Genomic DNA, 26,112 nt, shown 5'->3' with positions numbered 1-26,112 from the left:
ACTTCCTGGGAAGTGTGGCAAAAATCAATCCCAGGAGGCAACATTCTCTAAAAATCCATCATGGCTGAGTCTGATTTTTTGAGGTTACATCTGGCTGAGCCCACCCACTGCTGTGGCTAAAAATCATAAACACACCCCTCTCCTGCCCTCTCCTAATCTAATCAAGGGGGGACCTAATTGTCTGGGGTTGCAGGATGTGGGGGTGTTGCTGGTTGCTCCAAATGTCCTTCTCTGCCTTTGAAGACCAGTTTGGCAGCCCTCCCCCTTCCTGCCTCACCATCTGCTGAGGGGAGATTCCCTCCCACAGGCACATTCCTTTGTGTGAAGCCAGGCCACTTCACACCTCATCAAGGCAGCTTGGTCAAGCTGCTCAAGGCTGGCCAATCAGAGCACAGCAGCAAAAACAATGCAGGGCTGAAATTGGCAACTTTTCAGGTAAAGTTTAAAACTCTTTTCCTGAACAAGATATATTAAATCCAACAACTGGAAGTTGTGGGATTTATTACAACAATTAATTTGATACCAAACTCTTGGTATGCATCATTTAAGGAGACTTTAAAAATTAAAATAAAGTCTCCCCATTCTAGCCTATGAAGGCCATTTACTACAATGAGGGAAAAACGAATTTGGCTGTTTTTACCTCACCAGGGCTTATAAAACTATTTTTATAAGGTCCTTGCTTATAGTTACATGGCACCCAGCCCTAGGGGCACATAGGGCACACCTTAGGGGTGACTTATATGTAAAAATAAGGTAGTTGAAGACTTTGGAACTACTTTTAATTCCAAAGTCGAATTTGCATATAACTTTAATTTAAAAGCAGCCAGCAAGGCAGGCCTGCCTTTAAAATGACACTGGGCACCTCAGCAGTGCACCTATGGGTGCACTACCTATGCTGTGGTCCCTAAACCTACATGCCCTACCATATACTAGGGACTTATAGGTAGGTTAACTTAGCCAATTATAATTAGCCTAATTTGCATATCCATTTTACACAGAGCACTGGCCCTGGGACTGGTAAGCAGTACCCAGGGCACAGCCAAGAGTCAGTAACCACCAGTACCTGTCCAAAAAGTGTGGGGGTGACCAGGGCAAAAAGGAGGACTTTCCTACAGGGAGCATGCCTTAAGACTTTCAAACGCATTTATGGCCTCCTCCACTGAGATATCTGTTACATTAGGGATCTCACCAACATGTCGTTTGTGATTCCATAAACATATTGCATGGGAATTAGCTCTAAACTGTCATAACAAATCTTGATAAACATATTAGAGAAATGGGAGGTCCATTTGTCATACACCCCTTCTGAGGGCTTGCATGTAGGCTCAAGGCAGCATAGTGGTGTATATGAGCCAACAATCTCAAGGCTGCTGAAGCGAGTGTGAAGGCATGCAGCAAAGAAGTCAGCACTGGCAGCAAAAGGACAGTTCTTATATCCCATGAACTTTGCATTTTGCTCTAGCTTCTAGGCAATATGAATCAATGTTAGAGAAACCGAACTTCAATAAGTACTGGAGCATATTTACCCATGCAAACACAATTTCTCAACTTAGACTAAAACTCAATACATTTGTACATTAATTGAGCCTGAATATGTGGGCATTACCTAAATCTGACCACTTAATCAATTTAATCTTTCTAAGTACTAAATCAATGCTCAACTAACTCAGGAAAAAAGCTTCAGGTATGGAAGTGTCATTTGCAAATTCATTAAGTGCAATTCAGGTTTTGTGGTGTACTGGTTTAAAAAAGTGTTCCACTTTGAGTGCTCAACTCGTTTGATCATTTCAATGGGGTTTATGATGATCCTCAACTTTACGTGAATACATTGTTAGTAAACTCTCACTAACATTTTTGGAGGGGGTTGATTTGAAAAGCAAAGGCAAACCTATTAGGAAAACAATGTATTTTGATTTTATAGTTCTTGCTCAAGTATTTCACTCACCTTCTTGACCTGATATGTCTTTTCCACATACATGTTGGTGGCAGTTTCAAGGGTGTAGTTACTGCTGGGTTTATTGATTACAGCATATAGTGCCTTGAAGGCAGGCAGGATGTTTAGGGTATCAACGTCTTCATCAAGGTGGGCCCTCTGGAAAGAAAGAACCATGGTGTCATCGTCCGAACAGAAAGAAAATTAAATACATTTCTTTGACATAACAATGTTTCTGCTATCAGTCCAATGCGTGAATTCTCATTTAGACCTTGACTGTGTCCCATCTCATTTTCTTCATGGATTAGAAAATCCTAGCATATGAGACAAGGTATTTCCGCTTGTTTAATTACACTGCTCACCTGAGACACATGTATCATGTAGTGGAGTGCGGGGAGCTCCGCTCCGCTGGTGGAGCTAACGGAGTTTTTGGAACTGCGCACTAAGCTTGGAGTGAAAGGCTGTGGAAAGTCTATGGCCCGGGTACCTACCTAAGTAGGTGAAACCCCACACATCTTTAAAAAAAACTTAAGATATTTTAGAACATTTTAATCCGCTAAGTCTAAGTAATTAAGCTCCTAAAAGTGTATTAATTAAGCTTGAAAAAGCTACTTCAGAATATGTGCACTTGTTTATGGAACCATAATTCGGAAACCAACGACTCTGTCTGATTATGTCTTCAAATCATTTTTATCTACAGACAGTACAGACAATAAAAGGCGATCCTTTTACAAACGAAATGCTTCTAAAATGTATTAAAACATTGAAGTTCAGACAAAAAATTAAAATAAAAAAATAATTTCTTGAACTTTTCATGGATAAAAACACATTTTGGGTCAAAAAGATGAGTTAATTATTCGGCAAAAAATTACATGTTAAAAATATTACAAGATGGAATTATCTGAAGTTATTTAGCTGTTTAATCCTCAGTGCTCCCAAAATGGTATTAGCAAATGGACTATTCTAGTTACATGTAAAACACCTTCTAACTATCAATGGGAGCTTCTTTAAAGAACATCTTATTGAACGGAGATGCAAGACATGATGAAATGGATTTAGGTGTAAGGGGTGTTTACATCCTTTCTATTTCTTTAACCACACAAATGGTTCTTAATGGTATACTATAGAATAAGAAATAATTTCAACAAAACAGGACTACTACAATACTACTATCATCAGACCAGAACACAAACGTGCTAAAGTTCGGCCCTATAGGTTTCTCTGCACTACTAACAGATGGTGAACAAAAGATGTTTACTGTTACCTGACTCAGTGGTACTCATTTTATTGATGTTGAAATGATATAAGATTGTGTGGACCTTCCACAATTCAAGTCTGTGATTATGGGGGCAAACACAGATCCCTGCAGTGAATGTATTAGTCCAGTAATTCCCAGCCTGTGGTCCGAGGACCCCTGGGGATCTGCAAAGCCTCCTCAGTGGGTCCGTTACTGCTTAGAAGATTGACTAATATTAACTGATTAATAAAGTAGCTAAATGTGCAATTGATAATTTTAAAACGTGCTGTAAATGTCACGCAATTTGAAATTGGAGGGAAAAGATGACATTAGTATCCTCAGATTGATTCATGGGAGCAGTGCATGTGCATCAAACAGAATTTAGTGTGGACAATGTGTGGCTTCAATTCAATTTAGCAAAGCTCCAACCTTCCTATTAAAATGTTTACTTTTTATTTTTTATTTTATTTGTTTTCAAATTAAATAAAATGTGTTTTCATTTGTGCCTGTGTTTGGTGGAATGCTTGCTTATGTATTTTGTGTTTGTTGTGTTACCGTTCAAATCATTGACAGTGTCCAGCCTTGGATCCCTGGCTTCCACAAATGACTCAGTGGGGGTAGCTGGTTTCCAATAATGATTCAGTGGGGGTCCTAGGGTTCTAGTAATGATAAAGTGGTGGTCCATAGAAGTCAAAAGGTTGGAAACCACTGTATTGGTCCACTAAGCCATGAGACGCAACTCACCCAGCCAGCTCTAGTTATACGTTTATGGTGAGATACATCATAACCTTATTGACACTCATGTAATTACTTCCACACTAAAACACGGGCAAGAAAAAGCATAAAAACACAGGAGGAATGCAAAAAAGCAGGTTCCTAACTGATTTCATACTACAACAATAGTAGAAAGCACCGATAACAAACAACAGTGAAATTAATAAAGTGGTTTGTTGCTTTTTATAAGCAGTTGTAAAATGACCCTGGATCTGCTCCATTTGCTCTATTCTCTGAATTACTTATATATCATTCAGTAATCCTTCTGTACCTGGATTATCTTACATTTTAGAGATTTCTGTTTGTTTTCCTTTATTTAAAGATCACACATCATTTGTAGATGGAGAATAGTAAATATAATTGGGCTTTATATTGAGTTATTTTCTCGGATCCCAGTTTGTCTTCTGAAACCTTCTAATGGGCTCCTCCTTGTGTGTAGCTCAGGCCTCAAATTTACACTTCGGAATCCAGAATGGAGACTGAGGTAAGATGGGAAATGTTGACAAACTGAAAAAAGTTAAGTTCTTAAAAGAAAATATCACACATCATTGGTAGTTGGACAATAGTAATTATAATTGGGCTTTATATTGAGATCTTTTCTTAGATCCTAGTTTTCCTGTCAAGAGCATCTCTTCTGAAACCTTCTAATGGACTACTTCTTGTGTGTAATGAAGGCTCCAAATTTTCACTTCTGACTCCACAGTGGTGACTGAAGTAAGAGAGGAACGGTGACAAAATGAAAAAAGTTAAGTTTTTAAAGAAAGAACGATGAGAGCTAAAATCTCTAAGAATAGAGGCCGATCACAAGCAGGAACTCAGATACTTTAGCTGACCCAGGAAGCAAAATGGCTGCCTTCTGGGGCTATTAAAGAGCTGAGAGCGAAGTTGTGATGTACCAGACAGGCTGGCCAGCCTTCTCTAACCTGCTCATGGAGAGCTGACCTGCAACAGGAAGCGGAAAAGAACACAAAGTCATTTTTCTATGTGATAGCTGTAGAATTTCCTTTAAAAAATATATTTCAATTTAGGTTTCCCCAAGTTAACATCTGTTATGGATAATGGCTGAATAAAAAGGAGAAGTTCAGGATTTGCTATTGCCAGTTCCAATATACTTAAACTGAAGCAACTTAATTAAATACTTTCAGTCCTGGCACAGAGAAAATGTCAGCTGAAATGCAGCCAAAAGTTTCATGCAAGAATTCCCAAAAAGTGGCATGGGGCAACACAAGCAACGCCTGTGGTGAAGCAGCCCAGCAAGTCTTCTGCAACTTGCAGAGAAATTGTATTGTGTTGCACAAACAACAAAGAGGACCACCTCGTCACACACTGAGATACAGAGTACAACATTGTGAACGGACATCCCCGAAAACATCCTCAAGACTAGCTGCGGCTGACGTGTCGGATGATTCCGACACGTCATGTCCGCGTTCCCACGTTGCCGTGGGAACGCTCCCAGACGGAGGCTGGCGTCCCGGCGTTGCCGCGGAAACCCTGGAGGGTTTCCGGGCCGCGGAACCTAAGAGGCGGGGAGAATCCAGCGTCGAAGAGAGAGAGGACGGAGGAGAAAGCAGAGAGGACGGAGGAGAAAGCAGAGAGGACGGAGGAGAATACGGAGAGGACGGAGGAGAAAGCGGAGAGGCGGTGAACGGAGGAAACAAGACGGGAGATCCAGGAGGGACCGGCCACACACGGAGGAACGACGAGGTGCCGGAAACAGACAGCGTGGTCAGGGATCATCCACAGACGAAACACCCCAGCGCCAGCCACGACCCAGGAGGGTCGTGGCTTGCTAAGGTACGGTCTTTGTGGGACACCAGAGGGAGCACCACGGTTAAGAGGGCACTGGGGAAGGGAGCTGAGAAGGAGTGAGGGGTGGACTGGGAGGGGGCTTGGAGGGCACATGGGTAAACACGAGTGAGCCACATAAAAGTGCACTATAAGAGAAGTAGTCACTTTTGCCCTAAAACTCATCACCGGCACAACCCCATCCCTTTTTACCTCTTCCCCTTTTTGTTGTAGAACTCCTAAAAACATACCTAATATCCCACTTACCGTAGCGTTTTTCCTTTTTCCCGGTACCTCAACATTGGAACCAACCGAGAGACCGAGAGAACGCCAACCTAAAAGAGAACAAAGAAAGAAGAAGGAAAACCCCATTAAGAAGAAGAAAAGGCAACGCCTTGGGACCATAAAAACTCAGTAAAACATTAGGATATATAATTATTCTACTAATATTGAAATAAACCACTTACCTCAGCACCGCAATTTCTCTCTGTTGCCTTTATACTGTTCGTCCTGCCACAGTGGTGTCAGAAGTGGGATCCCTTTAGCGGAAAGGAGCCCACCCCGGGCAACCGAACAGTATAAACAATGAGTGAAAGTCCGTCTCTAGAGGATATGATCAAACAACTGGCGGAAGACCAACGCCATTTGCAGTTGGTATGGGAGGCACACCAACGAGAAGCAAAAGAGGACAGGGAAGCCTTACAGTCTGCTTTGAAAAGCCAAGCGACAATACTAGCAAACAACCAATTGGTACACAAATCAGCAATGAAGAAACTAACAGAGACAATTGCCGCCAGCAAGGTCCACCCCAATGTCCCCAGTTCAGTGTTGCAAAAATATCAGGAGGGGGAAGACCCGGAGTCTTTCTTCACTAACTTTGAAAGAGTGGCTTCTTCGGCTCAATGGGCGGAAGAAAGATGGGGACAATACGTCGCACCTTTACTTACCGGACTCTTACAAGCCGCCTATCAAGCCGTGAATCCCGGGGGAACAACACCCTACAAAGACATAAAGACCAGCATCTTAGAACGGGTAGGACATGACACAGAATACTATCGGGTCAAATTCCGAAAAATAAAGTGGGGACCAAATGAGGACCCCCGTACTTTTTATTTTCGCGTAAAAGATTTGGCCTTGAAATGGTTGGGTCCTATCGGGAATAGCCGCGAGGAGGTTATACGAACGATTGTACTCGAACAATATTTAGACTCTTTACCTCCTTCTACAAAAAACTGGATACGACAACATCCAAAGGTAGATACAGACATGGCGATCGATTTAGCCTGCACATATCATCGATCCACAGATGTAAGAGGTATACAGCCCAGACCTGACATAAAACCTGTTGTGCCCAATCCCAAACCCTCCCCGAGATTTCCCCTCGAAGATCCGGTTCCCCGCAGACTTGCATAAGGTCCCCCCGTACAGGGACCCCAATGTTACAACTGCGGAGAGTGGGGACACATAGCCCGTATGTGCCCGCGGAAACTTGAGGGTAGTGAGCCGATGGAGATACGAGTGACCAGGCGACGCGTACTCTGTACAGGAGGAGGAGACATTAAGTTCAAGCAAACCCTGAAAATCAATGGGCTCTCGTCGATTCGGGTTGCAGCCAATCCGTGGTTCGGGAAGACGTAATAAGCCCGGTAGATAGGGAAACAAGTCAGTGGGTCAATATTTGCTGTATTCACGGCGACAAAGAGCAATACCCATTGAAAGTACTTAACATAGAGTGGGGAGATTACAGGGACTTCCTTCCTATGGGGGTAATGGCTCAACTTATTGAGGAATGTATCATTGGCACCGACTATAACCATTTCCAAGAGCTCTTAGATCATGTTAGAAGCCCAAAAGCTTCCCAGGAATGGTGGGGTGAGGCTCCTTTTGCCGAAAGTACTATTGAATGCCCTTTAACCCGTAGAAAACTGTCACGTCGAGAAAAACGAGAGGAGAGAGTACATTTCCGGAGTTATAATGAGCCGGAACAAGCCCAAGGACTTGTAGCAGAAACACATAAGGCACCCGTAAGTTTTCATCAACAACAGAGAGAAGATCCCTACCTCGCTCAGGCCTGGAAGTCCGCAAAAACGGAAGAAACTGAGGAGGTGGGTCCTTACTTCCTGGTTAAAAGAAACCTCCTATATAGGGTGACCACTACTCGTGCTGGGGATCGCAAACATCAACTAATAGTACCGGAAACCTATAGAAATCACGTCCTGACCCTTGCTCACAATCAACCGGGGGGGGGGGCATTTTGGGAGGGAAAAAACTGAAGAGTATCTCCTCAGGCGATTTTATTGGCCAGGTGTTTTTGCCCACATAAGGAGATATTGTTCACAGTGTCCCAGGTGTCAGCTTACAGAACCGGGTAGGCCTAAGAAAGCACCGCTTGTACCCCTTCCCATTATAGACATTCCATTTAGCAGGGTAGGGAGGGATTTGATTGGACCAGTAGTACCTTCCTCTAAGGGTCACACGTATATATTGGTTATTTTTGATTATGCCACCCGATACCCCGAGGCCATTCCCCTGACAAGTATGACCACAAAAACAGTTGCACAAGCAATGATAACTGTCTTCACTCGAATAGGGTTTCCCTGCGAAATACTCACAGACCAAGGGACCCCATTCATGTCGACTCTCATGAAACAAGTTTGTAAGACATTAGGAATTTCCCAAATCAAAACCTCTGTTTACCATCCACAGACGGATGGATTGGTGGAACGTTACAATCGGACCATCAAAACCCTACTAAGAAAAATAGTGCAGGATTCAGGGAGAGATTGGGATCAAAAGTTACCGTTAGTGTTATACGCTATCAGAACTCATGAACAGGCCTCAACAGGACATAGCCCATTCGAATTAGTGTTCGGACGGCAACCCCGTTCCCTTTTGGACATGGCCATTGAAACATGGGAGGAAGAAGCGGAGGGAGGAGGAAGGCCATTGTTGGAATACGCCCACAACTTGAGGTCACATTTACAAGGGTTATGGGAAGAGGTACGAGAAAATATGGAACAGGCCCAAATGACACAAAAACATTATTATGACAAAGGGAGTAAGTTGAGGGTTTTCCAACCAGAAGATCAGGTACTAATAATGCGTCCCACGTCGGAACAAAAGCTCCTCGCAAGATGGCAAGGTCCATATCGGGTAATCCGAGCAGTTTCTCCTGTTACTTACCTTATCGAAATAACGGCCAATCCTAAAAAGACCCAAATTTATCATGTGAACCTCTTAAAGAAATGGGAAGTGCCAGAGAACACAGTCAATCCATTAGAAATGGGTTGGTTCCTATGTCCGAGTAAGGAGTTAAATATTGAGTTCTACCCCAAAGATCAACACGATGATAACAAATTACCCTCTGTCAATAGTACATTGACGAGTTCAGAGAAGGGACAAGTATATCACTTATTGAATCACTTTTAAAAATTTTTTTCAGAGACACCCGGTAAAACCACCTTGATCTACCATAGAATACGAACAACCCCAGGTAAAATTGTTAGATTACGACCCTACCGTATTCCGGAGGCAAGGAAACAAATCATAGAGGACGAGATACAGAAAATGTTAGCTCTCGGAGTGGTGGAACCCTCTAATAGTCCCTGGTGTTCCCCGGTAGTCCTGGTACCAAAACCTGATGGGACCGTCAGATTCTGTATCGACTTTCGAAAACTTAATGAAAATTCGATGTTTGACACGTATCCAATTCCTAGAGTAGACGACGTCCTAGAAAAACTAGGCAAAGCTAAATATATGTCCACAATAGACCTAACTAAGGGGTATTGGCAGATTCCCTTGGCCCCTGATGATAAAGAGAAAACGGCCTTCTCTACCCAGTCCGGGCTTTATCATTTTACAGTGTTACCCTTTGGACTACATGGGGCTCCGGCTACCTTCCAAAGGTTAATGGATCGGCTACTAAAGCCCTTTCACACTTTCTCAGCAGCTTATTTAGACGATGTAGTCATTTTTAGTGAGACATGGGGGGATCATTTAGGTCATTTGCAGCAAATATTCCATACCCTAAGAAAAGCAGGATTAACAGCCAACCCCAAGAAATGCGTCATAGGGAAGACAGACATCTCATACCTAGGATACAAAATCAGTCAGGGTACTCTACAACCCCAAACCAAGAAAGTGGACGCCATCAAACATGCCCCTACCCCTAAAACCAAGAAAGACTTACGCTCTTTTCTAGGATTAGTGGGCTATTATCGAAGGTTCATACCTGGATATTCCACCCTTGCGGCTCCCCTCACAGACCTCCTGTCCAAATCGCACCCTAACCAGTTATTACCTTTTTCTGACCTTCAGACAAATAGTTTTGAGAGATTAAAATCCTATCTGACTAAGGAACCGATATTACAATGTCCAAACTTCTCCAAACCATTTCATCTGTATACTGATGTCTCCGATGTGGGACTGGGGGGGGTTCTGGCTCAGCCTGACGGGGAGGGCCGAGATCACCCTATTGTATATATCAGCAGGAAACTGTTTCCTCGGGAACGTCATTATCCCATCATCGAAAGAGAGTGTTTGGCTATTAAATGGGCGGTGGACAGTTTACAGTATTATCTGTTGGGCCGACCTTTTGTTCTATACACGATCACGCTCCCCTCACCTGGATGGCCGCTCATAAAGATTTGAATTCCCGGATTTTGCGATGGTTCCTTGAACTGCAGCCTTTTTCCTTTCAGGTCCGCCACGTCCCGGGGTCTCAGCAGGGTCCTGCAGATTATTTGTCTCGATTCCCTTGCTCTACGTCGGTCCTCGAGCAGGACCGTTCTTGGGAAGGGGTGTGTGAACGGACATCCCCGAAAACATCCTCGAGACTAGCTGCGGCTGACGTGTCGGATGATTCCGACACGTCATGTCCGCGTTCCCACGTTGCCGTGGGAACGCTCCCAGACGGAGGCTGGCGTCCCGGCGTTGCCGCGGAAACCCTGGAGGGTTTCCGGGCCGCGGAACCTAAGAGGCGGGGAGAATCCAGCGTCGAAGAGAGAGAGGACGGAGGAGAAAGCAGAGAGGACGGAGGAGAAAGCAGAGAGGACGGAGGAGAATACGGAGAGGACGGAGGAGAAAGCGGAGAGGCGGTGAACGGAGGAAACAAGACGGGAGATCCAGGAGGGACCAGCCACACACGGAGGAACGTCGAGGTGCCGGAAACAGACAGCGTGGTCAGGGATCATCCACAGACGAAACACCCCAGCGCCAGCCACGACCCAGGAGGGTCGTGGCTTGTTAAGGTACGGTCTTTGTGGGACACCAGAGGGAGCACCACGGTTAAGAGGGCACTGGGGAAGGGAGCTGAGAAGGAGTGAGGGGTGGACTGGGAGGGGGCTTGGAGGACACATGGGTAAACACGAGTGAGCCACATAAAAGTGCACTATAAGAGAAGTAGTCACTTTTGCCCTAAAACTCATCACCGGCACAACCCCACCCCTTTTTACCTCTTCCCCTTTTTGTTGTAGAACTCCTAAAAACATACCTAATATCCCACTTACCGTAGCGTTTTTCCTTTTTCCCGGTACCTCAACATTGGAACTAACCGAGAGACCGAGAGAACGCCAACCTAAAAGAGAACAAAGAAAGAAGAAGGAAAACCCCGTTAAGAAGAAGAAAAGACAACGCCTTGGGACCATAAAAACTCAGTAAAACATTAGGATATATAATTATTCCACTAATATTGAAATAAACCACTTACCTGAGCACCGCAATTTCTCTCCGTTGCCTTTATACTGTTCGTTCTGCCACAAACATGTTCCTAGGTTATAAGAGATTGCATAGAAGAACAGGGCACTTGGCAAAAAAAAAAACATTGACTACATTCTCTAGTCTCTGTTTTGGGCTGATCATCTTGCTTGTACATATATTCTTATCATTTCCAGGCCATTCCTTCTTTGTTGTGGACTGAATCTATGCTTCTTGTGAGAAAGTACCTTTTTGTGTGACCCCTCCCATTTTTGTGGACTGACACTGCTGGTTTCTGAACTGGTGAAGTTGGATTTTTATTAATTATTTTGGAAAGCAATGCTTAAAAAGTTACAGTTTGTCTTCCTGAACCTCCAGTGGGCTAATTGGCATTAGCCTGCTAGCACCTGGGCACTGCCAATGATATCACTCAATGAGGTATGAAAACTAGCCCCAGAGCTGAAACAATGGAGTAGGCCTTTTTGGCAAAACTACCTGGATGTGAGGAATGTAACTCCTCTCAGGGAGGACAGTTGGATAGGGTTCAGGAACTTCATTAACCTGAAAGGATCCAGAAGAGGCCTGTCCATTCATAGTTCCAAGTAAATGGAGACCTGGGAAAGGCCATCCGTTGCCAGCTTGACACAAGCATAGTGGAAAGGAAATAAGGTCCCAGTACCAGTTTGGTGCAGCCTTTTTCCTGAAGTGTATAGCTGACCAGAGGCAACTAGACCTGGACTGGGCCCTGTTGATGGTCTCTGCTGAAGTGAGTCCTGGCCACTAAGTGCTGTCCCTGAGGTCCCGGGAGCCTTAGAAGAGACCCAGAGGTAGTGCTCCAGAAAGTCTTTATTGGAGGACTTTGCCAGATACAGCCTGCAGCCTTTCCCCACTGGAGGATTTTTAACTTCCATTTCACAGACTACATCAGAAGGTAAAATCCTTGATCAGGATGACCAGCTTGGTGTTTCTGACCTCTGCTTCCTCACACTCAGCCTGACATTGTGCTTAAATCCTGGTCAATCACAAACAGTGACTTGTTAATGGCGCTGTACTTTTTCTTGGTACTTTTTCTTTAAAACGTTAAAAATTTACATATCTGGTTCCCCTTAATGAATTTTAGTCATTTTCAAGTAATTTTTTTCAATGTTCTCTATTTGTCAAAATTGACTGTTAAAGTTATATTGTGTTGTGTTTTATTATTTTATTGTTTTGGTACTGCTAGATACATACGTTTCCTCAAGTTAGGCTTGTTTGCCGTGTGACATAGCTATAAGGGGTTGAGTCCAGATTTATTTAATGAACTTGTGTGTTGAATCTGTCCGGAGTCTGAACGTATTACTTTGGAAGGGTTCACACCTTCAAACTAATAATCTATTTTCTTACACTTCTGTTACTTTAATCAACAGATGCCTAGCTGTTGGGATCACTTGCGTACTCAGTCGGCCATTGTCCATATTAAGTTCAGAGTTTTGCTGTGCAGAATTTGTTCAGCTGATAAACTGATGTGGAGGGTGATCTGAAATTGTAAATAGAAATTGTAAAAGCTTAGATACCAGTTAAGAGTTCCCTTGGGGTGGAGGGGGGTGCACACACTTGGCAAAAAGGCTCTAGGTCAAAGAAAATATTTTGCTATTTGCCCATTGCTATTTTTCATAACTGTTGTACCTTCACCTTCACTATCTTTGTTTTGTGGTTCTGTAGTGCAGGTGGGGGAGTAAATGAAGTAGCTCTGTAGCTGACCAAGATACCAGACTATGGATTTACGGTGTTCGCTCAGACAGCGATCCTTCTATTTGTTATAATGGGTTTATATTGTCTAGTGGCAAAGGAGTGCAACTCATTATGATCTATTGGCACTAGAGTAGTAGTTGAACAGAGTCCAACCATCCCTTACTACGGCATCTCCTTCTATTAAACCCTCTAATCCCACCAAAAAGTCAAGGGGTACTTTAGAAAGTAGAAACATGGCAACCTGGTATAAGTCCTAATGTAATGTCATATAATGTAATGCAAGGTGGATTTGGCAAGCACTGCATGTCACCCTTAAGGTATCCAGGTTAATTGCATGCTGACCCATACCATACTCCTTCTGGGCCTAAAATATCTCTGCTCACTCTTATCAACAGCAAAACACTCCCAACTCATAACATGCCCACATGGGGTGATGTGAACATCACTATCTACAGCCCAACTCCAGAAGCGTCAGTTCAGAAAATCCGGCAACAAATGGACTCTGAAATTAATCAGGTGGAGAAATATATTTTCACACCATGTGAAAAGGCAACATTCAAGAACACAAGGACGGATTTGTGAGATGAATGTGCAAAACAAGGGCACACAGATTTCAGTTTTGGCAGAAGGTTGCTGTGACCAGATCCCATCCACTCTCCCATTCTGAACGGGAAAGCCATCACGAGTCAATCTAGGCTAAGAGCAGCCTAAAAAGCATATACTGTGAGATACAAAATATTGTAAGATAGCATAAGAAAATCCTGTTTAGCCTCCAAGTATCCTAAAATCTTAAGCTTATCCATTTTACATGCTGGTTTTTTAATGCCAATTTGTATATTGATAAAATAAAATTACAAGTCACAGAAAGCAAAGTTATGTTGGCTAAAACGTACTGCTTGATAGTGTCACACATGATGGGTCGCTTGCTATGTCACGCAAATGTACAGATGGGTGAAGGATAAAAAACATTTATTTGTATTGTATGCATTTTGAGTTGTTTTTGTTTTGCTGCTGTCGGAGGGCTTAATTAATACATTTTCTATGGTCAAATATTTTTATAGTTTTTTAACAAAGAATGCCTCATGAGAATTTACAGTTATATTCCTAAGGAGAGAGCCCACTATTTAATTTTCTACAGGAAAATAATTTGGTGTTCATTATGTTGACAATTTAATTTATTGTCAGTTTTCTGCTTTCAAGGGAGGTGAATGTATTTTAGAATTTTCCATCAAAACAGATGAAATAAAGAAATATAGCTACACACATTTGGTTGAGTTTTGTTACTCTGCCGGGCTATCAAAAATTCTATATTTAATTCACATTACCATCCGGACTATGAATCTCAAGCAAAACACATTTTTATGTTTAGGTAGAAGAGATGGTGTCACTGATCCACTCTGAAATTGACATTATTATGCTATGCAGTGCTATGAATGCGTAAAGGCTATTACAGAAATTACAGCAGGTTATTTGAATAGATAATTATACTGCTCTGACGTAAACTTTAAATACAACAAAAAATAGTTTTTAAAAAGACTACTACAGCAAATGCCTGGGTCCAACAGTTTCTGTGTAAAGAGTTTTTGTTTAATAGTGCAACCAAAGAGATCATCAGACGTAACATTAGAACACCACCTCAACTAAATTCCTTCCCTCAGTCATGATGCTTGTAGACCTTTCCTGTTCAACCAATTGCAAAGAAAATATTTTCACTTGCTACACCACACCTCCTCGCTCCTTAACTCAAAGAGAACTGGCAAGATTGGATGCTGCAAACAGCATTCATTAAGCCAAATGTAAAAATGGCATTCTTCACTAACTCGGAAAAGCAAGCCTTGAGCACAATATGTAAGACATCTTCAAGCGAATTGTATTACCCCAAGGACTTTTCTATATTACGCAGGGGCTGCTCCTCCTTTAGGGTGGAGGAGTGGCAGCAGCAAAACCTTTAAAAGAAAACCATAATAAACTCTGTTTATTATGGTTTTCTTTTAAAGAGGCGGGGCCACGAGGGTGACGAGCATTGCACTTTCCCTCACTGCGCATGTATGTTTGGCCGGCCGTCTCGGGCCAGCCAAACCCACATGCACAGTAGATTTCAAAAGCCAGCCGACATGTGTTTCATCATCTAGACTTTCTCAAGGAGTGATCTCTCCACTCTTCGCGTCACACAGGACTAACTTTCAAGATTTATCATGGCCATCTTCTTCAGAATTTTTCTCCAGTATTGGGAAGGCAATCCCTTAAAGATTTTCTGGTTTTCACATTTGAGGGAATATATATATTTCCTACACTTATGGACGTCGTCATCAGTAATCTATGCCTTGAGAATTCTAGATGATGAAACACGTGTCGGCTGTCTTTTGGAATGTACTGTGCTTTGGGAAGAATAAATCCTAACCAACTACAAAACGTGTATTGGACTCTGACTCACACCTTATAATTTATATGGACTTTGTGGACTATGGCGGTGTGCCCTGGTATTCTATAATAATTGTCTTGGTTCTGATTGGCTTTCCAGTCAGCGCAACCTACATCCTTGGTGGTTGGTTGTAAAACCAGCATGGCACCCACTGTGTAACTTTATTTTCACAGGATAGAAACCTCCCCTGGTAATTTTATGGATACTTTGGATGTGCCAACCTTATAGCGTAGCCAGCAGTTTCTTATGTTGCACACATGCACAGTAGGCTCCCTCCAGCCTGACAAGCAGCATCAGGATTGGCCGCAGGGCAGACTGGGAGCCTGTGCCTGCAGCAGAAGGCAGCAGAAGATGGAGGAGCGGCGGAGGAGCACAACGTGCAGGTAGGTTTATATATTTTTATTTTATTGCTATTTCCAACCACCACACCCTTCTACCCCCCTCCAGTGCACCGCCTGCCCCCTGTAACACCCGCGAACCGCGACTGATATTAGGCTCACACCTAGTGGTGGCTTGTGGGAGGGAAAGGGGCGGGCGGCATGGGGGAATAATATAATAAAAACGTACCTTAATTCTGCGTTGCTCCGCTCCTCCGTCGTCACACCAGGCTGCAGGCACAGGCTTCCATCCTGTCCTGTGGCCAATCCTGATGCTGCTCAGAGCAGCGCCTGGATTGGCTGGGAGCAGCCAGTCAGGGTGCACCCAGGCAGACGGGTAGCCTGTGCAGTCTCTCTCCAGCTCGGCAACGCAGTGCCGGCTGGAGAGAGCCCTGTGTGCATGTGTGTTTCGCCAGCCCGGGACAGCCGGCCAAACATACATGCGCACTGAGAGGAGTGCTCTGTGCACTCCCGTCAGGGCTCGTTACCCCCAATGCCCGCCCCTTTTAATACAAAACAATAATAAACATAGTTTATTATCACTTTGTACTAAAAGGTTTGCACTGCTGCTGCTGGCGGGGGCGACACTCCTCCACCCTAGTGGTGGAGTAGCGCCTGTACACACTTACCAGTGCCTTACTCATGATACCAGTGTTTGTTGTAAAATCCTTAACTCCCCACAACACCGAACCAACATTATTTAACCTTGATTTTTTGTTTTTATTTAAGAGGGGTTTGGCACATTCAGTTCACATATTTCTAGCACACTTTGTTATTGATTTAACACTCCATTTGTGTTTTGGTTGTTATGACTTTATACCACTTGACTATGGCTTTCAAATGGCAATTTACACAGGGAATATGTTCTCTTACATGTAAATTATAAGGATAATGCAAAACACCCAGCCACTGGTTTACAATATTAGTTTGCTGTACAGTTGGGGGGTAATTTATGCTTTAAACAATATGGTTGCACCCACCCTCCACTCTTCCATAGCTGCCAAGTGACCACTGCATACGTCACACTTTCAGTTAGTCCTGGCTTTTAGCCTAGACCACTTTGCATTATGTAATATTATTATTTCTAATGTTTTTGCTAAAAAAAAAAAAAGATAAGTCCCGCAACAAGCTGCAGGTAAAAAAAACATTGAATCGCAGCAGGTCCTACATAGGATATGGACCTTTTAGACAGTTATGGAATGGCATATCTAAGTACGGTCCTCACTACTGCCACAAGTAGCTACGCTGATTACTCATTTATTTTTACTTGTGCGCTTCATAAACGCCAAACTGTGGGCTGGTTTCAAATTAAATGCTGTTTTACTGCTTTTAGCTGCAGCTTAACCCTGCAAGCTTCTGTGACGGTCTGCCTGCTCCCAGCGGCTGGGCTGTCATAGAGGACTCCATTCAACCTATGTAGAATGATTCTTCCCTCAGTTTTTGAGGGAGATGGTGGCAGGCACAAAAAAACAGTTGCTATGCGAGGGAAGCGGTAGGGGTTGGTTTGTTTTTTCTTCTTGCTTTGCAGGCACATCAAAAGTGTGCCAGTGGTTGTGCCACCTGGAGTCAGAAACAGTGTAACATGACTAATGTCAGTTATTGCAGATGAGAAGCGAACTCAGTTGCTTATTACAGGCATATCCTAATGGCAGAGAGCATCTGATACAGCATGATATTGAGTCCATATATCATAGGGGAAAATACCTGTAAACTGAAGGACTGGCAATATACTACCCAGCCACCTAAGAAAAAAATGTTCACATATGAAGAATGAGTTTGTAAAACGCCATAATCAAAATGCATATCATACCTTTGGAAAGGGGACCTGATAATGTGTTTTGAGTGCTTGCTGCTCCATTCCGGGACATGTAGTGTCAGGAGTGCTTTCACCATAACTTACCATTTTCCCAACTTTGTGGAAGAGAAACACCTGTAAACAATTAACAAAGAAAGACATGAAAAGGTACATTATTTTCCATGAATAATATTAAAAATAAAGGTGTGATTTTACAAAGCATAAGAGCTTGTGTTTGGATTATCCTAATACTTTTCCCATTACAATTTTTGTGTCTATTTATTATTTTTCTTTTTCTTTGTGCAATTTTATATACCGCGGACATGGCCCAGAGACATCAGAGCTCTTTACAGCACACAGAATACTGAGTTACATTGGGTTACGTTAATAATAATTGAACTCTGATTTTTACTTCAATGTGAGTATACAGGAATTACCACTGGAGACAGTTACAACAACAGGGCGGAGGACATGAATAGCTAGACGAAGCAGATCAGGATGCATTGGAGAAAGTAAATATGTCTGGTCGAGGGTGAATTAACCAAGATGTCTTGAGGTCCTTTTTGATGGTTGCTAGACAGGTGGTTGGACGGAGTAAGGGAGGCAAACAGTTTCAGATTCTAGTGGCACTGCCAGAGAACGACATGTATCGTTCTTGCCTGAAGGTGGGGGGTTCCAGGAGCAGGGGTTGGCCATTTCTGGAACCCCTATTTGCTCCATAGATTTTCAGTTTCTCTGTTAGATACGAAGGTGAGGAGGAGTGCAGCACTCTGTGGGTGATGCAAGCAATTTTGAATTGGGCCGCGCTTAAATGGGAAGTCATTGGACGGTTTTCAAGGGAGGGGAAATGTGGTCAACTTTCTTGAGACCTACAATGAAGCGTGCTGCAGCGTGTTGCTTTCAGTGGGCCTAGGTGAATTTTCAGAATGCCTGAGAGAAGGGAGATTCCATAGTCTAGTCTAAAGAGAACAAGAGACTGAACCGCTGTTTGGAGGTCTTGTACCGGAACCATTTGTCTGATGCCCCAAAGCTGCCCAAGTTGATGGTATTTGGCCATGGATGCTATGTGGCTGTAGGGATTAAGACCATTTCGAGTGATCTGGTACTCGTGACAACGAAGGGGCAGCCAGAGAAGGCAGAGAGGTTGGCCATCCATTCTTGGCCATGCGTTTTTGCTTTCTGAGGTGAGATCAAAAGAAATTCTGTTTTAGTTGGGGTGAGTTTTAAATGGTGGCTAGACATCCAACTTTGAAACATTGAAAGTGTATTTAAAAGCATGGCAAGGTCCTCTGGGGATGAGATTTTCAGGTATATTTGGGTATCGTCAGCATAGAGGTGGAAGAAAATCCCAGTGTTTTTGAGCATAACACATAGGGCCTAATTCTGAGTCTGACGGGCGGCGGAGGCCGCCCGCCAGACTTCCCCCCTCCGAAATACCGCTCCGCGGTCGAAAGACCGCGGAGGGTATTCCGAGTTTTCCCCTGGGCTGGCGGGCGGTCTTCGCAAGACCGCCCGCCAGCCCAGGGGAAAACTCCCTTCCCACGATGACGCCGGCTCGTAATAGAGCCGGCGGAGTGGGAAGGTGCGACGGGTGCAGTTGCACCCGTCGCGTATTTCAGTGTCTGCTTTGCAGACACTGAAATACTTTTAGGGGCCCTCTTACCGGGGCCCCTGCCGTGCCCATGCCATAGGCATGGGCACGGCAGGGGCCCCCAGGGGCCCCGTGACTCCCCCTCCCGCCATCCGGTTCCCGGCGGGAGAACCGCCAGGAACTGGATGGCGGGAGGGGGAGTCGGAATCCTCCATGGCTGCGGAGCGCGCTCCGCAGCCATGGAGGATTCCTACGAGCGGCGGAAAGTCAGCGGGAGACCGCTGGCTTTCCGCGTCTGACCGCGGCTAAACCGCCGCGGTCAGAATGCTCGTAGGAGCACCGCCAGCCTGTCGGCGGTGCTCCCGTGGTCGGTGGCCCTGGCGGCCACCGACCGCCAGGGTCGGAATGACCCGCATAGTGATAGTATGTAGAGGTTGAAGAGACTTGGGGAGAGGATTGAACCATGGGGGACACCTTGGAGAATGCTGACTGGTCTCGAGAATGGGTTGCCCATTTTCACAATTTGGGAATGGTTGGATAGGTAAGGAGGAAAACCATTTGAGGACCGTTCCTCCACATCCCATGTTTAGTTCAAGAATATGAAGGAGGTCATGATGGTTGACAGTGTTGAATGCAACAGATAAATCCAGGAGAACCAGAGGACAGGAGTTGCTGGATTCGAGGACTCTAAGGGAATCATCAACTATATGGAGGATCATAGTTTCTGCACTGTGACCCTGCCGGAAACCTGATTGGAGAGTGTCTAGGAGGTCGTTTGTTTGGATGTGTGAGACTAGTTGGGCCGCAATGCAGCTGTTGATGACTTTGCCTAAAATTGGGAGTGTGGAGACTGGGCAGTAGTTGTTTAAGTTGTCTGCATCTAAAGTTTGTTTTTGTTAAGATTGAGTGATTTGACCCATTTTTTGTCGTTGGGGTAAGAGGCCCTGATTAAGACAGGAATTGACCAAGGTGGCCCATATTGGAAGTAGGTGTGTGGCAAGAGATTTGCTGATAGAGCCTAGAGGATTTTACTTTGGAGATAGTTTGTAGTAGGTCTTGCTCGGAGATTGGAGCGAAAGATGGCCATGGTTGAATTCATTTGCACAGTACAGATTCAACAGTTTCAAAGGAATTATTAATGGAAAGCAAAATATAGATGTCTCTAACTTTTTTAATCAAAGAAATCTACAAAGACATTGCAACGGGACACGGATGGCTTGGGAGCCAAAGTGATCACGGGGTTAGTTAACTGGGCAATAACCTCAAACAGGCTCTTTGTCCTATTCTTTGCGGAATTCAGAAAGGCTCTAATATGGGAGGATTTGGCTCTGATGGTTTGGTCTTTGTATTGTTTTCTCGCTATGCAAGGCTTAGTCATATTCAGGAAGGATGATGTTTTTCTCCATCCTTTCTCATATTTTCTGATAAGCTTTCACTCTTCATAAAGTTCTTTAGAGAACCAGGACCTAGAGGGTTTTGGTCTCAATAATTTTCACTTCAGTGGTGCGCATTTGTCAATAAGGGATTCCATGCAGGGGTTAAACTTTTTGGTGACCTTGTTGATGTCAAGATGGGGTGTGGTCGCAATAGGGGTAGGAAGGGCGGTAATGGCCATGGCTTCTGTGTCAAGGTTGGATGTGTCTCCAAACCATATTTTCTCTTGGGTTGCCCATAAGTTTTGGTTTAAGAACCGGTTAGAGAGAACGGGATCCGCATGTGATCAGACCAGTTGACTGGAATGGGGTTGCATGTCTTAAGGTAGAAGGAATTGGAGATTATCAGATCCAGAGTGGCGCCTTTGTGGTGTGTAGGTTTATGGCAGTGTTGTTGGAGATTGTCGGCATTTAGAAAGGAGGTAAAAGTGTCCACCTCTCTCATGCCCACGTCTCCCCAGTGGATGTTGAAGGCCCTCATTACAACTTTGACGGGCGGCGGAGGCCGCCCGCCAAAGTTGCGCCGCAGGAATACCGCACCGCGGTCTGAAGACCGCGGCCGGCATTCTGAGTTTCCCGCTGGGCAGGCGGGCGGCCGCCTTAAGGCCGCCCGCCAGCCCAGCGGGAAACAACCTTCCCACGAGGACGCCGGCTCGGAATCGAGCCGGCGGAGTGGGAAGGTGCGACGGGTGCTACTGCACCCGTCGCGTATTTCACTGTCTGCTATGCAGACAGTGAAATACAAGCGGGGCCCTCTTACGGGGGCCCCTGCAGTGCCCATGCCATTGGCATGGGCACTGCAGGGGCCCCCAGGGGCCCCGCGACACCCCCTACCGCCATCCTGTTCCTGGCGGGCGAACCGCCAGGAACAGGATGGCGGTAGGGGGTGTCAGAATCCCCAAGGCGGCGCAGCATGCTGCGCCGCCTTGGAGGATTCTGACGGGCAGCGGAAAACCGGCGGGAGACCGCCGGTTTTCCTGCACTGACCGCGGCCAAAGCGACGCGGTCAGAATGCCCTAAGGGGCACCGCCAGGCTGTCGGCGGTGCTCCCGCCAACCGCGAGCCTGGCGGTCACAGACCGCCAGGCTCGTAATGAGGGCCGAAGTCGCCAGCACCAGTACCACAAATCATTTGACACACTATGAGGCAGATTTTGCAACACTTTGTACTGGTGCCCAGACTCGCAAAATGATGCAAACCGGCGTAAAGGCTTCAAAAAGTACTGACATTCCAGTGCAAGTTTACAGTAGCTCAGCATTCCTTTACATCAAGGGGGCTTTCCATGGATGGTACATAGCTATTACCATGCCACACCCTATGGTTTTTGACACAAAGTCCTATCTACCAAAATTGGAAAACAGGGTTGTGTGACAAAAAAAGAACACCTCCTTCAGGCAGGCATTAACAAGAAGTGCTTTTCATTTCTCCTAACGTTTCACAAATTGCATAGTGCTGCACTGTACAATACACATCCACTGTGTCAAATGTATTAAAGTTAGTGTAAGTATAGTACTTTTTACTGGAATGATAAAATTCAGTACAAACCCTATGTTAGACATCACCTATACGCCTTTGTGCTATGGTATAAAGGTGTTTGTATGGTGCTAGGCACCCTGTTTGCACACCAGAACTGGGAAAGAGTGCAGAAGCACCATATTTTATTAGATATGGCTCTGTGAGACTCTCTCTTCCTAGCACAACATAGTGCAGCAACTTTGCTTGCAGTGCTGCATTGCACAATGTTTTTAGTAAATGCACCCCTTTGTTTCTTATCTGCAAGTTCAAGTACCATTTGATGATGTACTTTTCTGAGCCGTGATAATGCACTTGTATCATGCATTGATATCCCAAAGGGCATCAATGGAAGAAAAAATATTTGGTCACTCCTACAATACTAGAAGACATATATTGCATATGTAACTAGATTGCAAAAAAGGATATGGAAAAACACAATCCAATTTTTTAGGTTTTGGAATTAATTAATTGTTATATTCAATTGATAGCAGCATCAAAAAGTGCTCAATTTGCAGAGTGAACACACGGTGCTCGTGAAAATCATGTGGACGGCACAAAGTGATACACATAAGAATAAGTTAATGGCAAAAGTAAATGATAATGAAATACTGTGCATGAATTTTAATAGAAACCAAAGTTTCAATAATGTGTCATTGCAAAATAAGTATCCTTTTCCAGCTAGATAAATGTCGACGGCGTTTTGACTTTCCACAATTCATCAGGTCATCATCAGGACAAAAGGAGCACAAAGTGTTTGATAGCCTCCTGTATGTGTTATTGGGGTAAGATAGCTACAGGGATGTATATACAATTAATGGCTGGGGAAAGGGCATTTGTAGATAGTTCACACTGTAAAACATTGTTATGAGTAACGCTGTAAGGAATTTGCTTCCTCTTACAGGATAACCAATGCAATAAAACTCTTTGTGCTCAGGCTTTCAAAATAGTTACCTCTGAACTGAGTCTGATGTTTGACAGAAATCCAATCAGATTACCGTACTCTACATAATACCACAAATAGTACCTACCTCTTCCTTTTGAGACTAGTGTCAAAAAGGCTTTTTAATGACAAATGCTGAGGTGCAAGAAGGCTGAATTCTACAAGAGCTACTTGCTTGCTAGGTAGTCTCCAGTAATTGCCATTGTGAAAGTAAGTGATGGAAGCAGAAAGCTAGAGACCATTGCAAAGAGCAAGCACTCCTGAACCATCAGTGAGCAGGGTCCACCATGAATTGCAGTTCAAGAGTCTGTAGGATCTTGATGTTTTGACTCTGAGATGTACAGCATTACTACTCCGATCACCTCTGGTCAATGTATCAGTGTGAGTATGAGACAGCCAGGATTGTTAATCCTCTGTATATAATAGCTGTGCTGTACAATACTGCGTTCCTGGTACATCTTTATCCTCCTACACTGTCCCCCCATGGGCTGATGCAATGTACATCACTGAAGTGGACAGTTGGGTGAATCTTTTGAGATGTAATCTGTACAGACAACATCAGGACCAGATTGGACAAGGGCGAAACCGTTGCCCTCATCCTCCTAGACCTCTCCGCAGCTTTTGACACCATATGCCACCAAACCCTCCGCACACGTCTTTTCGACGCCAGAATTAGCCACAAAGCCCTGGTCGGGCTCACCTCCTTCCTCTCCGAAAGAAACCAAAGAGTTTGCCTCCCTTCCGGTCTAAAGCCACCAAGATTATCTGTGGAGTCCCCCAAGGATCCTCCCTCAGCCCCACCCTTTTCAACATCTACATGGCTCCTCTCGCCAACATCCTCTGCCCCCACGGCCTCACCATCATTGCATACGCTGACGACACCCAGCTCATCATCTTCCTCAAATTGAACTCAGAAAAAACAGAGATCATCATCTTAGGTCCCAACAAGACAGCATGGAACGACTCTTGGTGGCCCACCACCCTTGGACCACCCCTAACACCCACCACCCACGCATGCAATCTTGGCATCTTACTGGACTCATCTCTCTCCATGACTCAGCAAATCAACGCCATATCATCCTCCTGCTTCAGCACCCTCCGCATGCTACGCAAGACTTTCAAATGGATTCCGTTAGAAACAAGAAGAACAGTCACCTATGCCCTCATAAACTGCAGACTGGACTACGGCAACACCATCTATGCAGGAACCACAGCCAAGCTTCAGAGAAAACTCCAGCGAATCCAGAACGCAGCCGCACGTCTCATACTCATCCTCCCTCGCCACAAACACATCTCTGCCCACCTCAGATCCCTACACTGGCTGCCCATCAAAAAAAGGATCATTTTCAAAATCCTTGTCCACGCTCACAAAGCCCTCCACGACACTGGACCAGCCTACCTCAACGAACTAATCAACTTCCACAAACCAACTCGACAGCTCTGCTCCACCGACCTCGCCCTCACTACAATCCCCTGCATCCAACGCACCACCTCCGGCAGAAGATCCTTCTCCCACCTCGCCGCCAAAACCTGGAACTCCCTCCACACCAACCTACCAAGACCCAGGACCTCCTAACCTTCAGAAAGCACCTAAAAACATGGCTTTTTGAGCAGTAACCCCGCCCCCCACCGCCTTGAGACCCTACCGAGTGAGTAGTGCACTTTAGAAATTATTTGATTGATTGATTGATTGACTAATTATCATCTGAGAGAAACAACTCAGTGGCAGACTTAGAAGTTCACATCATCAGTATTGGCAGAGAATCCCAACAATAACAAACAAATTGACTTGATAAGTATGCTTTTCTGAGAAGACCACAAGAGAGTGATGGTGATCCGGCCTTGGAAGAGGGATGTACCCTTTTTTGGCTGCCATGCACCAACACAAACACCTGTGATATAGTGGAAGGTTGTGTGTATATTCTTAAAGCATACATTTTGTACTAAAAAGGGGCTTGTCCAGTACAAAATCTATTCGTGTAAAGTTGGAAAAATATGTAGAATATTTCTCCTTTGTTACACCTGCCTAGAGGAGGAGAAAGGTATTGGTGAACATCCCTGTCTACAAATGCTAGTAGATAGGAATTTGATTTAAAAAAAACTATGGAAGGTTGTCTGAGAACGCCAATGTACCACCTATGGAACACCACCTTGATGCAAAGTAGTGCATAGCGCAACTCTGAGTTACTTTGGGGATCTTTCCAACAAATGTTGGCTTGTGTTGGATAGTAAATACCACACAAACACTTTGCACCTATTTTGTGTCACGTTTGTGAAGAAAACCCAGTGCAAAGTGTTAGTAAATCTGGGTTGCAAATCTATGACAGCCTGCAATAACGCCTCCATTAGGGAAACACCACCAGCAAATAGGAACCCTAAAAAACTTCGCAGCAGAAACTGACCTTGCAAATGTAATTCTACTGGAAGCAGGCATGATGGAATAGGGACATTGAGCAGTCTTAAATCAGGTGAAACAACTAAAGACATGGGTCAAAAAGCTTACTGAAGAATCACATTTCCTATTCCAGAGGATAAAAGATGTGGAAGGGTGCCCCAAATATAACAGCATTCACTTTTCTGGTGTTCCAAAAATGGTAGGAACCCAAGTGTGAAGCTGTTCACAGAAAACTGGGTAAAAGCTATCCTGAAGCTGACAATACTATCTGGCACCAACTTTTTGTGGGAGTTGCCATAGAGCATAGGCCCTTCCCCATCCACATGGGCTCATCCATGGACCATATTGGTGCAGTTCCACAACTACCAATATCATGACTAATTTTCAAGCAACAGGGAAGGGATCCTGACCGCTTTCAAAAATGCCAAAGTGGTGCTCTTCCCTGATTTCGTGTCTGGTGTTTGGAGGCAAAGAAGATGTTTTGATTTCA

At 44.5% G+C, this 26,112-nt stretch overlaps 1 protein-coding gene across 1 annotated transcript in view; it reads right to left on the bottom strand.

The window, feature by feature from the left end:
- LOC138260237 (serpin B10-like) overlaps positions 1-26,112 on the bottom strand; it is a 328,540-nt gene that overhangs the window by 94,084 nt on the left and 208,344 nt on the right. The window contains exons 3-4 of the mRNA XM_069208540.1: positions 17,764-17,883; positions 1,946-2,092 (exon numbers count right to left, since the gene is read on the bottom strand). Of these exons, the coding sequence (XP_069064641.1) occupies positions 1,946-2,092; positions 17,764-17,883 (267 nt within the window). The remainder of the gene's footprint in view (positions 1-1,945; positions 2,093-17,763; positions 17,884-26,112) is intronic.

The sequence above is a fragment of the Pleurodeles waltl genome, chromosome 2_1 (assembly GCF_031143425.1).
Source record: "Pleurodeles waltl isolate 20211129_DDA chromosome 2_1, aPleWal1.hap1.20221129, whole genome shotgun sequence".
In the NCBI taxonomy this organism is placed as follows: domain Eukaryota; kingdom Metazoa; phylum Chordata; class Amphibia; order Caudata; family Salamandridae; genus Pleurodeles; species Pleurodeles waltl.
This window is presented reverse-complemented; position numbering and strand designations above follow the sequence as displayed.